The 15,019-nt window shown below is 48.4% G+C and overlaps 2 protein-coding genes across 8 annotated transcripts in view; one reads left to right on the top strand and one right to left on the bottom strand.

Annotated features, from left to right (window-relative positions):
• The window catches only part of NCOA1 (nuclear receptor coactivator 1), a 182,381-nt gene extending 178,769 nt beyond the window's left edge, over positions 1 to 3,612 (bottom strand). For 4 of the 7 annotated variants that reach the window (XM_075750319.1, XM_075750314.1, XM_075750321.1 and 1 more), the window contains exon 1: positions 3,337 to 3,611. The gene's annotated coding sequence lies outside the window, so the exon portion shown is untranslated. Of the gene's footprint in view, positions 1 to 2,567; positions 2,955 to 3,336 lie in introns of those variants that run through there. The other 3 variants (XM_075750318.1, XM_075750322.1, XM_075750315.1) reach the window with 2 other exon arrangements.
• LOC142601193 (uncharacterized) lies at positions 1,166 to 9,808 on the top strand. The gene is made up of 5 exons (XM_075749912.1): positions 1,166 to 1,187; positions 3,151 to 4,121; positions 4,786 to 4,943; positions 5,126 to 5,265; positions 6,651 to 9,808. Exons 1-3 carry the CDS (start codon positions 1,166 to 1,168, stop codon positions 4,930 to 4,932), a joined length of 1,140 nt encoding a protein of 379 aa, XP_075606027.1. The 3' UTR covers positions 4,933 to 4,943; positions 5,126 to 5,265; positions 6,651 to 9,808.
• The last annotated feature ends 5,211 nt before the right edge of the window (positions 9,809 to 15,019 follow it).

Raw genomic sequence — 15,019 nt, forward strand, 5'->3', positions numbered from 1 at the left:
AAAAAAAATCCATATTTAGGCTGTTAATACGCAGTGAATACCAATTCTCCTGCTGCCCAGCACCATCCAGCTGCTTCCCCATCACAACTCCGCTCCTCCACCTCTTTAGGTTTAAGCTGGAAGTTTTTGGAAGCAGAGTCCACTTTCGCTCTGTTTTTGCTTCACTCCTACCCCACTGCAAACCCGGTCCGTGCCTGGGGTTCCTGGATGCTGCAGCAACACAAATAATACAGAACGGCCAATAAATATTGCTTCTTTGTATCTGCAGCAATTAAAGCCCGTAGGTAGAAGTGGTGGCCACATGCCACGGGGTATTACATACCATGCTGGCCTTTCAGGAATACCTGTTTAAAATATTTACCTGTTAGTCCAAGCCCTTCCTGCTTAAAATCCTGACTTTAAAGGCAGAATCTAACTTTAAAAACTATTTTCTTTTATTCCTCCTCTTTGATCAAAGAGATAAGAACCACGCTTCAAAGAAACACAGTCAACCAAGCAAAACAAGAATAGCTCGTCATATAAATAGTTTCCTTATACAAAATATACTGTTTTTCAACTGGCAAACTATTCTTTATGCAGGAGATGGGATATTTTTAGTAGTAGCACTCACACCTTCATTTCTGACAATCCCTGCAAAGTCTCATGCAAATTACCCACCTTCGATTAGCAAGCAACAAGGTGCTGATCTCCAGCAGATCTGTTCCTTGAAAATATGCTTATATAATTAAGCAAGCCTAATAATCCTTAAGGCTTCAAATATTTCTAACAGCCCACCCAACAACCATGCCAAGAGACCCAAGTCAACAGAGGGCACACATTCCCAAATGCAGACTTTTACAATGTGAGAATGACAGTGGTACTGCTCCAATAAATCTACGGTGGAAGTGTATGACTAATTGTATGAATTAGTCATGCAGTTGTGAGCATGTCTCGTAGCATTATCAGAGGGCAAGGCTCGGGGAAAACACGCACGCTAAAAATCAAAGTTGGCCCGTGGTGAATAAGAAGCAAAGGCCTGTCTTCTGAAGAGCTAAACCCCCAGCTCGGCTCTCAGGAAGCCTATTTGTTTTGGAAGCAAGGATTTGTGCTGCCATATTGTTTGGCAACACGTTTCAAACAACAGATACCCATCTTGAGCAAATAAGTTGAGATTTAACATTTCATCATGCCCATCGGCTTGGAGCCAGGTGCAGTATTGCCAAAGTTACTACTGTTTTATTATCTACCATCAAGAGCTGTTTGTCCCCTTAAGTGGCAACTTGAACTTTAATCATTTTCACAAAACAGCTCTGCAAAGCCAGGGGATACTACACCACTTACCAAGCTTCTCTGCAAATCCGTGGCTTTGCATCCAGCTTTTCCCAGTTTACAATGTTTCTCTCTCTGCTGCTCTGCAGGAGGCCTAGGTATATAGCTACAGCTGCACCACACACTATGTATACTTCCATACTTAACATCTATCTTACACTTTCTCTTGTATAAGCAAGCTGATGGCCACAGCATAAAGAGTTCAGAACACAGACATTTGCTGAAATATTCTGCAGGCAGATCACAGCCTCTGAACTACAATGGGACAGCACATCTCTAGAAAAGTAAATGAAACATCCTTTTTTTGTTCGTATAAATTTACTATCTTGCTACTAGAACTCACCGGGTATATTACTCCTTTTATATATATACACACACATGCAAATTTTACACACACACACACACACACATATATATATGTATACATATATCCTGCCAGCCCACACAAACCAGGTCCTTTTTTTCAGTCTAAACACGAAGAATGCAAGCCATGAGACAGGGTGAAGAACACATAAGCACCACCCACACGAGTCCAAATTTCCAGTTTTAATATACTTTGCTGTGTCACTCTTTTTTTTTTTTTTGCTATGCCGTATTTGGGTACTGAAAATTTGATATCTACTGTACGCTGATTAAGCTTCCAGTGGAAGCAAGCAGCAGCCCCAAGACAGCACCCGACACCTTTCCACCTTTGCAAACACGCTCTTTAGGGTGAAAAAAACCAAACCTAAATCGGGAGACCGTCACCCAACGCGCACGACCCAGTTCTCAGCCACCGAAAGGTCAAAACGCACCTAGGAAACTGGAGGGCTTGAGCACGTCTAGCAACCTACATCAGAAGGAAACAGCCTTTCCGCAACAGATTTTTCTACTGCTAAATGTCATATTCCAGCAGCTAGAGCCCCTCCGCTCCACAAACCGGGGCTACCACACTTCCATATGCACTGTCAGGTATTTGGGATTATTTGCAATCTGCTGCCGGTCCGTGTCTCTAAGAGAGAGAAACGAAGCAAATTTAGGGCAAGCGTTCTGCTAGGAGTGGGGAGGTGGACGCCAGCTTGGCCACCAGCCTCCTGCAGAGCCCCCCCAAGCCTGGAAACCCAGGCACCCCTCCGAGGAACCCTCTTCCCCACACAACCCGCCTGACAACCCAGACGTTCTCGGCTCCGGTAGCCCCTAAAAACCCACCCGGTACCTCACGGCCACCCCCGGCTCTCCCTGACGGACCAACCGCCTGCTTTAGCGCTGAACTTACTTGCCTCCGCTGACAACCAGAACCGCCCCGCCGGGGTCGGGGGGGTGGTTTTGGGACACACACACACACCGGGTCGGGGGGGACACACGATGCCACACGCAGACAAAGAGCTGTCACCTAAAACGCCATCAAAACCGAGCGTCCTCTCTGCCCGGGGGGCTCCGCGGGCCCCCGCAGGCCCGGCCGCGGCCCCGCTGCCTCCCCTCAGCCATCTTCCAGCCGGGAAGGGATGGGGGGGGTGTGCGTGTGTGTGAGGAGAAAAACTGCTTTTCACTTTTTTTAATCAACTTTAAATTAATAATAATAAGGGGTGGGGGGGAATATATAGGAAAGAGAGGGCTGGGATTTAACCGCCCGAGGCGGGAGGGGCGCCGCCGCGCAGGTTCCCCCGGGGCGGCCCTCCTCAGCCCCTCCGCGGGGGAAAGAGGGCGGGCGAGGGGAGGGAGAGGCGAGGAGAGGAGGGGGGGAAGGCCGTGGCGCCCCTCCGCGCTCCGCCCGCCGCCATGGCAGCCCGGGGCGGGGGGCCGGGCCGTCCCCCGTCCCCCCGCCGCTCCCGCCCCCGCCGTGACAGCTGCGCCTCCCCGCAGGCCAGGGGCTGCGGCGGGCGGCGGGGGCCGGGGGCGGCGTGCCGGCCTCACCAGACACACCCCCGCCCAGCGCGGCGGGGCAGCGGGGCGCCCCGGCCGGCCTCCCCCCCCTTCGCCTGCCCGCCCTCCCCTCCCTCCCTCTCTCCCGCCCCGTCGCCAGCTGCGGCGCGGCCGGGCGCCACTCACCTGCCGCCGCTGCCTGGGTGACAGCCGCCTCCCCCCCCGCCGGGGCTGAGGCCGCGGAGCTCAACGGGCAACGCGACAGCGACTCCCCCGGCCAGGCGGCGGGGGCGGCCCCGGGGGGCTGCCGGCTCGCAGCAGCCCCCGCCGCGATCGCGGTGACCGGAGCGGTGGAGGCGGCGGGCGCTGCTGGGGGCCCCGGTTCCCGCTGCGGGGCTCCCGGGCACCCGGGGCCCCTTGCCTGGGCGGCGCGGCGAGGCTGCGGGGCTCCGGCTCGCTCGCCGCTCTCCCTCCCGACGGGACGGGGCGGAGCTGGGCACGGAGGACGAGGGGGGCGGTGTCGGAGGAGGCCGCCGCGGCCCGGCCGGATCCCTCCTCCTTCAGTCACTACGCGCCGCCATCTTCCCTCTCCCCTCCCCTTCCCCGCGGCCTCTAGCCGCGCAGCGGCCCGGGCGGCGGCAGCGCGGGGTGGAGGCGTTGGGGAAACCGCGGCCCCTCCGCCGCCGCCCCCCGGGAAGGGGCAGGGGGAGGCGGGCGCCATCTTGGTGGCAGAGGGGGCAGCCGGGGCCTGCCCGCCGTGGTCTGGGGGCTCCGACAGCACCGAGTCGGGGCGGGGGGGGTGGCTTGCCTCGCCTCGCTGGCCCGGGACCCCTATGGCACCATCGCCCACGTCCCTGCAGTGGCCTCAGCACTCCCCACCCCTCGCATTTCCCAGGCCGGGGCACGGTGCGGCCTCTCCGGGCTGCCCTAGCTGTCAGGCTGGGCTCAACCTTCCCGACCGGTCCCCCAAGGTGAAGAGGTCTTGTCCAGGCTTGGGGTCTGCTCACCCAGCAGGAGCTGCTGTCACTGAGCAAAGGCATTTTGTGCTGGAAATTACCTATCAGGTTTTCTTTCCCAATTGCCTTCCCCAGCGAGGCTTCAAGGAAGACTTAAAGGCCTTCGTCTTGCATCTTGTTCTCTGGCTAGGCATCAAAAAGGGCTGAAATGTGCCTTGGATAAGCCGGTAACACCAAAATGAAGTTCAGTAAGCAGTATGGGGTCGACAGATGCTCCCACGCAGACCTCAACCTGCCATTTGGTCTTCTCACCAGCATTTTTGGCTATTTTCACGCAAAGCTGCCGCACATGGAACAGTCACAATTGCTCTGTCAACTTTTTTATCACATGCAGGCTTTATCCGGTTATGTTATTCATCCTCTCTGTGGAACTGTGATATCCCCAAACACCTCATGTGTCATGAGGCAAAACAACTCTATGGGTTAGCTAAAATAAACCAGAGCTTCAGGTGGCTCTTTTTCCTCCATGGGGGCCCTTTATTCCCCTTTATTATTGAGAATGCCTGTGTTACAACAAAACAAATTGGCCTTAAAAGGCCCAGTCAAATACACAGCATCACAGATCCACCCAGTGCAGTCACCTACATCGTCATCTGATCTGGATTTTTGTCTTCCTCAGAAACCTGTGCCTTTCTCAGGATCCACACGGTTACCTCTGAGGTTCTCTGCTTCCCAGAAAAAGCCCATGAAAGCTGGATTTCATAACTGCCTCCTCCTTATCTCTGGAGCACCTGCGAAGGGGATGGGCAGGACAAGGCTGAGTTAACCCTTTGGCAGGTAAAGGGCCAGGGGATGTCAGTGTCAGGCTTACATTTTCTGTCATTTCGAGATCAATAAGACTTTTCCTGAGCTATTTTGTATTCATTCCAACCTGGTTAACTGTAGGTGCATTTGTATGTAAAATGCTATATGTTTTGTCCATCTTTACCTAGACAAATAGTTAGTGAACTATTTTTTAGAAGAGTTTCAGGCCTGTGGCTGTGAACGAAAGCATTGCAACGAGCGGGGAAGCAGTGCAGAAATAAGACAGAGGAGAGCAGCGACCTGAGATTGTGCCCCCACAACAGATCTCTGCTGCAAAATTCACGTTGTCCACAAGGTAACGAAGGAATGCTTCTGATTGTCCTTTAATTGCATTCTTGGTAGGGGCTGAGGCAACATTAACAACCGCTGCATGCTGCTGCATGACCCTTCATTGCAACACATCTAGGTGGAAGTGCTAATAGATTCCTTCTGGTCCTGTTCGCTTCATGACAGCAGCGAGGGAAGGAAGGAGGCTGTGGAAAAGTCCCTGAGTCTTCCTGAGCTGCCAGCTCTCCACTGCCTCTGCAGGCTATGCCCACTTTGGTTTTATTCAGGCAGAAAATGCTCAGCCTTCATGACTAATACAGAGCTTGATGTTAGAATATTGCCCCTCTATGAATTCCTCACAAGAAAGTAATATATGAGCTAATCTCAGGCGGTAGGGACGTTGTAAGTTTTCAGTGATATTAGCACTGAGAAGTATAAAACCATTTTTATTACTTTAATCTGCAAGTTAATTTTTAAATGGAATGCAGGTATAAACAATGCCGGGTTTAAGTACATTACAGAGCTGTCAGGCTTTGACAATTTAAATGAATGAGACTTCAAAACGTATTATGGAAAAGATTAAATGTCTCATTGAAATACACATGAAATGAAAATGAAATCCATCAGCAAAAGGAAATTATTTCAAAACTTCCTAGAATTAAATCCAAAACAAAAGCCTCTCCCACCAGGTAAGTGATATCACGGTGGGTGAGACTTTATCTGAGAGCTGCTTTAATTTCCAAGTGACTTAAAATGACAAATAATTTACTGTTGTTAGATCTTTCTAGCCTGAGCACTTTGTAAAACAAAATGATATGATTATCTTCATTTTACATCTACAAAGCAGTGTTTAAGTGGGGGTCAAGTAATGAGTGATGGAATCACCAACGAAAACAGCATTCAGGTCTCCTGATTGTCCTATTCCCTGCCATAAACCCTCTGTGTGACACTGTCACCTCTAGCCCTTTTTCTGTACAACTTACTTGGGCTAAAGGCCATTTTCAGACTTTATTTCAGTTTATGAAGCAGCCTATTTTAAGAGTTTCTTGTAAGCCACAAGTAGCCACAGTATAGTTGTTAATCTAAGATGGCAAAATTAATAGTATGGAGTTCTTTAAAGCTTCTTGGCCAAACTCAGCATTGTAAGAAGGAATAAATAATTTCTTTGATGATAGCATTACCTCCACTTAGTATAGGTATGGTTCTTCAGAGCTGAATACAGGCTTGACTCTGTTTCAGGCTGAGCTCCTCTGTTACTACCGATTTATCTCGTAAAAATGTAATAGAAATGTTAAGATTGGTCTAAAGGGGGGGGGGGGTGAATAGGAATGCCAGGTATGGGAGCACAGGGAGGAGTAAATGGTAGGAGAAGGGTACAAGAATGGCATTTGATGATGGCTTCTGGACTAGCAGGTCACCAGGATTGCAGCACGCGTCTACCTGCACGGAGCCTCTCTACCTGCAGGCAGCCAGAGGACTCAGAGGAGGAGGGTCTCCCCAGAGGGTAAAACATTACTCTCAGCTCCTATGACAGCTAAAAGCCAGCACATGGAAGAATTGAGACCTGAGCATGAACATCTCCTGTCCTCCAGCTCATCCAGAGATGAGACAGAGCCCTGGACACGGGCACTTTGGCACCTGAAGGTACTACCTGGACACTACATGGTGCTTCCGAGTCTGAAATCACCTTTGTGTTTTAAATTTTTTCCACCTTCTAAGGTCTGAGGCGCAGGTGTGCTGTGTTGTTGTTGCAGCATTGCGCCACCATTTCCTGTACGACAGTCTTTTTGTGTTCAAGACCACCAAAAGATACTAGGGTTTGGTTTTATGTGCAGCAGAGGATGCATTTCACTTAAAAAAAAAAAAAAAAAAAAAAAAAAAAAAAAAAAAAGCTCTGAGCCAAGAGCAGGATGCTTTTAACACACCGATTTAACACCTTTTCCAAACCTCTTACTTTTACAACTTTGCAAACACTCTTTAGCTGAAATTAACACACCGTCCCATTAAGGTTAATTAGTTATTTCGCATTCAGACACCTTCTTAGCCCGTGCTGGTTCATGCAAGCACCTTGGCCTAGCTACACGCTGCGGGGGCTCGGAGGAGAGCGGCAGCGTGCCTGCGAGGAAATCCTTCCCCAGGATGGTTGTTGGAGGCAGCGCCTGCTCCCAGCACCACTCGGGGAAGCCTTAATGAAAAGCAGCTCATCAGCAGTTACGTAACCTAATGATAATCCGGCTCAGGCCGGGCAATATTTAAAGCCACAGCGTCTTTCTGCCGTGACCTATTTTACGCTGGATGCAAGGGCAAGAGTATGTGGTTTGTAACTTTGCTGGGTCTTTTACAGCGGAGTTATTGCCTGTCAGTAGAAAAGCCCCCTGCGCACGTTTCTTCTGTTTTCCTGGCTGCAAAGCAACTGCTTCGGATTTGTCAGTGGCTTTTTATGGTATCGGCTCCAAGCACAGGCACAGCGGAGAGCAAATTGTAAACAATTAGAAGGAAAACACTTAATGTCCTGCAGGAAACTCAGCATACTTTAATTTCAGCTTGAGAAGCTGCAGAGGGTCCGGGGGTATGTTGCAAAGCACTTTTAATGCCATGTTGAACCACACAGAACGCTTTTGTGTTTTTATTAGACCTCAGAGAACAAAAATGTATGCTTTCACATTCCAGGGTCATATTTACATTTGACTTAAGAAATTCATTAAGATGGCACTGGCGTCACTTGAGCTTGTCCGACTGGCCAGCCCCCTGGAATAATTTTTTTACCTCTCAATCTACAGAAGTATCAACAAGAGATTAAACGCAGAGATGTTGATTCAGATCTCAGCATTTAATCTGACCACAGATGGTGTCAAAAGAGGGACAACCATACAAAATAGCAACAGATTTTTTTTTCCTAAACAATCGCTTTTTTGTTTAATAAAGATAGAGAACAAGTGGCCAAATTTAAAATACAGAGGAAATGCATCTTCCTACAGTTCCTTTCCTAGAGAGCTTTGAAGCATTATTAATGGGCTGATTTCTGTTAGTGATTAATAATGTGTTTATATTTATGTACTTAACTAAAGTTATTATTGTTACTATTAATTCCTATCTTTCATAGGATAAATATTCCATTCCTCATGACACTGGATGAGTAAATGGCACAGCTGGTTGCAAAAAGGAGGTTGTAGCGTGCTAATTGTAAGAAATACTACCTGATACATGTAGGTGTGCTCATTTTGGATGACATTTATGCTTACACAGAACCCTGTTGTTTTCCAATCGGTGATACCAAAGCCTTATATTTACTACCACAAGGAACACCAGGCTTTGCAAAAATGTACTGCCAGGCATGGTATTTGGTGCTGATGGATTCCCAGAGCAGATCATGTGGATCTGCTGATCTCTTTTGGTTGAAAAAGGTGCTTGAGCTAATTCAAAACTTTTTTAAAAGCTGATTTTTAATGCCCAACATTAGACAGCTTAAGGTGAGAAATTAAATTACTTTTAAAAAGATTTACAAAGCTTCATGTTGGCAGAAATAATTAATGACATTTAAAAAGAAAAATAATAATTAAAAGAATTCTGGTGATCGTGTTTGTTGGGTTTTGAAACGTCTTCCTGTGGAGCCTGCAACCAAAACACTGCTGCATTGTACTAGCATTTAAGAAACGGAAAGTGGAACTAAATGTAGATTATTAAAATAGTGTGGCTGATTATAAACTCTAAAGGGAAATCATGTAACCTCATTTCCTTATCTCATCTGAGCAAAAGGCTAAAAAAAGAGGGGTGGGGAAATACACTTTTTCAGTTTTAGTCATCTCAAGTATTACTAATTGCAGAAATAAAATATATTTTTAAATGCACTCCAGTATGCTTGAGAGCCCTTTAAAATGGACTCATTAGATGCGAAGGAGTCGGTTCTAGGTGATTAAGGGTTAATGGGTAAGGGTTACACAGCTCCTCTCCGCTCTGTGAAGGTACCAAACCCTTGCACAGGTCAGCTGCGCTTGATCAGATCGTATCGTGTCAGTGTCTGTGTTTGCCTGTATCTGCGATTCCACCCTGCTTGTAATGTGCTTGGTTAATTGGGTAATACTGCATAGAGAAGAAAAGAATATATTCTCATTCTTTCCTGATGGTATTTTTTAGTCGTGGCTTCTAGGTTGCCTGTGTAAAAAAGAATTGATTGTTTCAGTCTGTTGGTAAGCGGAATGATAACTCCCATCAGAGTTGGTGTAACTTGTCCTTTTTTGGCAATCAGGCCGGAGAGCCCAAGTGCTGAATAGGGAATAACGCAGAGCTGTTCTCCAACCCTACAGAGCTGATCCCACTGAGAACCCCCTCTATTTACTCATCCGCACTTAAAGACTGTCAGTTTTATTCAGATATCTACTCAGTCTGTGAAATACTTTTCCTTAACCTACTTTTAATGCCTTTGAAGTATCATCTGCTTCACTAGTTTGAAGAGCACTAAAGCCCTCGTGCAGCCAATAGGCACTTAAGTGTTTACTTTTAAACCCATGAGTAGTTCCGCGAGGCACACAAGACCCGCCACTACTAGACAGATCTGTCAGTCCGTCTACTTCACTCCGTTGTTTCCAACAGCGCGCAACACCAGATTCCCGCTCCTACGTCTCGCCTCCATCTCCCTCCCCTCGATACATTAGGAAGAGAAGAGGGTTGATGCTGCCCCAACAACTTCTCCACTAATTGGGGATCGTTGAAGCATCATGGGTACCACCACCGTCCCTTCCACCACCAGTGCTGACACCACCATGGCGATCGCCAGGTTTCTGTTGCATCTGTCCCCATCGATAGAGGTTTAACACAAAATCTTTCCTGTTGCCTAACTGTTAGGAGTGGTACTGCACAAAGCGGAAGAAAAAACATTTTTTCCAAAAAACTTTGTTGGCCTTTGCGATGAAGATCCTGGGTATTTTGTTATCCTCAAAACTGCCTCAGCCTGCCTGGGGTCTGCTAAGCTCCTGGCCTCTGTGAAATCCTCTGCAGGTAATTAGGTCCGTCCTTGTACCAGAGGCCACTGCAGAGGCAGATGCTCTAACCTGGTTAACAGATGCCCCAGAAGTGATTACAAATGCAAGAGAAACCAGGGGAAGCAGTCAAGGAGAAAAGAACGAGATAAAGGTGGTGCTTTAGGACTACAAAATGCAGGATAAATGGGAAGCAGTATTTGTGGATGAAGGGATGAGTTCTTTTTTATCTCAAATTGACAAAGGGAAGATGGGTACCCTTGTCAAAACCTGAAATGTATAGATCATGAAGCAAAATTTTCTCCATCTTGTCCTCCACAGGTAGCGCAGAAGAAGAACGAAGAGCCATTGAGTATTAAATGCTGGGTTTCTCTGCTTTGGTTGCTTTTCTTTCACCATTTGTGTATATTTAATAACTTTCCTTGTCGGTCAACTGCTACGGCTGAAGTCACAAACGAGAAAGGAACTGGAGCGGAGCAGCGGCAGGCAAAATAGATCCAATTTGAAGCAATTCCACCCTAAAACATGGGCAACTCTGTTTCCGTTGGTGCAGGTGCCTCCTCATTGATAATGGTAAGCCCTTCCAATGCTTTGAAGATGACAGCAAGTTGTTGCAATGGCTCACTAACATTGTTAACACTTCAGGTTGTTGCAATTTCTGAGTTCATGGAAGGTACCATGTGGTAATTAAAAATTAGAATAACCTGGCTTGAAGAGGTTATCCTTATTCCTGGTTGAGAATTGGTGTAAATGAGAGGAATTATGATGAATCTTGGACATCTAAGTGACCTGATACATGAGAATACCACACCCTAAGGTTAAACTGAATGTAAAATCCCAGAACAGAGCGGTAACTAAAACCAGGAATAAGATATGTTTAGATCGTTAGATCAGGGATCCTTCCTGAGGAAAAAAACCCCATAGGTTTAGCAGTGCAAGACTTCCCCTCAGCGGCAACAAGGCAGCAAGGTGTCCCGCTGTTGCATCACAAAAAAATATTTTGAGTTTTTACAAAAGCAAAGTCCAACAAAAATGTGGCCCCTAAGTAAAGGAAATATGCACAGCATGGACTCGTGACTGGGCTGGGTGTAATGGTATACAACATTGTGAGAGGCCTAAGTGGTACTCTTCTATCAGATGGCAGTTTTTAACTCCTTCGGTATAGAAACTCTAACGAAGAACTGCCTAAATTAGGAGGTACAACGCATCACATTCAATGACAGCGAATGTCAAATTTAGGAATCAAATGAAACTTTAATAATGTCACATTGGGATCATAAAACATGGACAAAAGCAATAGAAATGTGCAAATTTTGTACAATGAAAAGGATTAAAACTGGAGAATCTTGTTAGCATTACTACAGCTTGTACCCAAATGCAGCTGTTTGCTGCTGAGATTACTGATGGCACAGCAGGCTCCCTCAGCAAAGACCTCTCACCACAATAATACCTATCACCATAAAGACATACTAAGTAAAAACCAGTGTCCAGGTCAATATGAGTTCCAATCCTGGAAATGAAATGGAACCGCATTATTAAGAGACATGTGAGCTAAGATATTATGCATACAAAAAAACCTCAAAACTGTGTGGGCAAACTCCACTCGCATTCCCCGAAATGATTTACCAGTCACAATGATCAGTCAATATTAAAGCTCAATAGTTTGGTAACGGTGTACTGACAGATTTAAAAATATGCTGTGAAAATGGAATTAAATAGGTCCTACGAAATACAGTCTGCAAGATCCTGTGCTCCTACTGAGGGAGTAACTACTTGTGCGTGGCACCAACGGGCAGTTAGTGCTTCTTGGATACACGGCACAGGAGATGGGAGCTGTTTATCTCGTTTCTCTGCATCCCCTTTGGTAGGGGTCACATCAAACAGCTGACCCCCCTGGAGTGAAATGTGTGCGTAATGTCCGTAATGCAGCTAAAGAGGTAAAACACATGCAGTGTTCGCCCTCTGGTACAGGCAAGACTCTCTAGTATGGGATCCTTTGAGTAAACTTACTGCCAAGTCGTACCAAATACAGTGAGGACGTAAAGTTCCTCCCCCTCTGCTCTGCCCTGCCCTGGTGAGGCCACATCTGGAGTTCTGTGTCCAGAGCTGGGCTCCCCAGTTCCAGACAGACTGGGAACTACTGGGGAGAGTCCAGCGGAGGGCTGCGAGGATGAGGAGGGGCCTGGAGCATCTCTGGTATGAGGAAAGGCTGAGAGAGCTGGGGCTGGTTAGCCTGGAGAAGAGAAGCCTGAGAGGGGATCTGATCCACACTTACCAATATCTAAAGGGTGGGGGTCAAGAGGACGGGGCCAGACTCTGCTCAGTGGTGCCCAGTGACAGGACAAGGGGCAACGGGCACAAACTGGAACATGGGAAGTTCCACCTGAACGTGAGGAAAAACTTCTTCCCTGTGAGGGTGACCGAGCCCTGGGACAGGCTGCCCAGAGAGGTTGTGGAGTCTCCTTCTCTGGAGAGATTCCAAACCCACCTGGACACGATCCTGTGCGACCTGCTCTGGGTGATCCTGCTCTAGCAGGGGGTTGGACTAGATGATCTCCAGAGGTCCCTTCCAACCCCGACCAGTCTGGGATTCTGTGTAAAGCATTAGAAAACTGACATTCAGGAAGAAATCTCTTAGTGAAGGTAGTTTAAGAGCTGGTCACCCAAAGCCATAGCTGCACTGCAGTTAGCTTAGCATCCTGAAATTGTCCTGTTTGCGCCTAAATGGCAGCTTTTGTTCTCCTCGTCTCGTAACGAAATAGCATTGTTTAATATTGTCAGAAGGATTGTGCTCCTTGCCATGAGCAGCTCTGAACCCCCTCCAGTTCTGCAATACCCTGTTCAAGCCAGGACTAGAGACACGCAGCAGTGAATGTCCACGAAGATGCTATATATGATTCCTCTACATACCGTCTTTTGTGTAACCAAAGAATTTGCTTGTGTTCTTATCAAATTGCTCACTGAGCAATGTCTACAATTATGTGCTGGTCCTTTTTGTGAAAGATGTTGTTGAAGTGTAGTTTTTCTCCCAGTGCATGTTCCATTGCAGTTCTCGCCAACGTTACCTGCCACCATGATGCTGCTGACTTGATTTGCATCGACTCCTTTGAAAAATGCCCGAGTTTTCTCTAGATGCTGCCAAACCGAGCCTCGCCTGCACATCCTATCGTTACTGCTCCTCTCCCAATCAGGCTTTTAATAAATGCATTAAAAACTAGACACACTGCAGAATCCTAAGTAGCAGTAACGTTAGCCTTCTGGTCAAGAAGAAAACCAACCATTTATTTCTACTTTTTGTTTCTAATCTCCTAAAGGTTTTTGAGGCAGGACTCCAGGTCTCTGACTTCGGGAGAGCCAGTGCTGTGCTGCGATGCAAGCGTGCAGGAGAGCCGTTGGGAGACCAAGAGAAAGGGAAAGAGAAGGAGATGACAGTTCCGAAAGAGGAGAGAAGAGACCTTAGTGGTGCAGAAAGAAACCATGGGATGTCCTTACTGAAGAGGAATGCCTGCTACAGAGAGGAAGATGGAGAAACAAAGTCAGATTGGAAGAAAAGCGGAAATAAGGAGAAGCAGTAGGGAGAGGAGAAACTGGAGTTCGTGTCTTCCTTTAAAAGCGGAAACTGTGTGATTTCGGGTAGATGCGTCTGCTCAGGTCCACCCCATCTCATTTTAGCACTCACTGCGGCATCCAGGCTTCCTTCGCAAGTTGTCCCATCCACCTTCAATGCCAAGAGCCCCTGGGCAAGCTGCTCCCTTGGGACCTTGACAGGCTGGAGAGGTGGGACCGTGCGAACTGCACGAAGTTCAACCAGGCCAAGGGCAAGGTCCTGCACGTGGGTCGGGGCAATCCCAAGCACGACTATAGGCTGAGCAGGGAATGGATGGAGAGCAGCCCTGAGGAGAAGGACTTGGGGGTGTTGGGGGACAAGAAGCTCACCATGAGCCGGCAATGTGCGCTGGCAGCCCAGAAAGCCACCCATGTCCTGGGCTGCGTGTCCAGCAGCGTGAGCAGCAGGTCGAGGGAGGGGATTCTGCCCCTCTACTCCACTCTGCTGAGACCCCCCTGCAGTGCTGCGTCCAGCTCGGGGGTCCCCAGCACAAGAAGGACACGGAGCTGTTGGAGCCAGGCCAGAGGAGGCCACGGAGATGCTGCGAGGGCTGGAGCACCTCTGCTCTGGAGACCTCAGGCTGAGAGAGTTGGGCTGGTTGAGCCTGGAGAAGAGAAGGCTGCGGGGAGACCTTGGAGCCCCTTCCAGTCCCTGCAGGGGCTCCAGGAAAGCTGGAGAGGGGCTGGTGCCAAGGGCAGGGAGGGACAGGCCAAGGGGAATGGCCTGAAGCTGCAGGAGGGGAGATGGAGATGGGATGGGAGGCAGCAATCCTTCCCTGTGAGGGTGCTGAGGCCCTGGCCCAGGGTGCCCAGAGAAGCTGTGGCTGCCCCTGGCTCCCTGGCAGTGGTCAAGGCCAGGCTGGATGGGGCTTTGGGCAACCTGGGCTGGTGGAGGGTGTCCCTGCCCATGGCAGGGGTGGCACTGGATGGGCTGGGAGGTCCCTGCCCACCCAAACCAGTTGGGGATTCTGTGGTTCTATGAACTGTGTCAGCTCTTCTCGTGGGTTCAGGGTCTCTTATTTCTACCCGACCACCAGGTATTTTAACACCAGAGGACACAAATCTCTGCCTTAATTCCTTGAAGTCGCACACCTCAGTCTGCAAACTGGTGGCCACAGAATTTCTCTTCCATAAGGGGGGGTGTTGTAAGGACAGATCCGGAAATGATTGGGAGGCATTTGGATACTGTGTTGGTAGACA

Source organism: Balearica regulorum, chromosome 3 (assembly GCF_011004875.1).
Source record: "Balearica regulorum gibbericeps isolate bBalReg1 chromosome 3, bBalReg1.pri, whole genome shotgun sequence".
NCBI lineage: Eukaryota > Metazoa > Chordata > Aves > Gruiformes > Gruidae > Balearica > Balearica regulorum.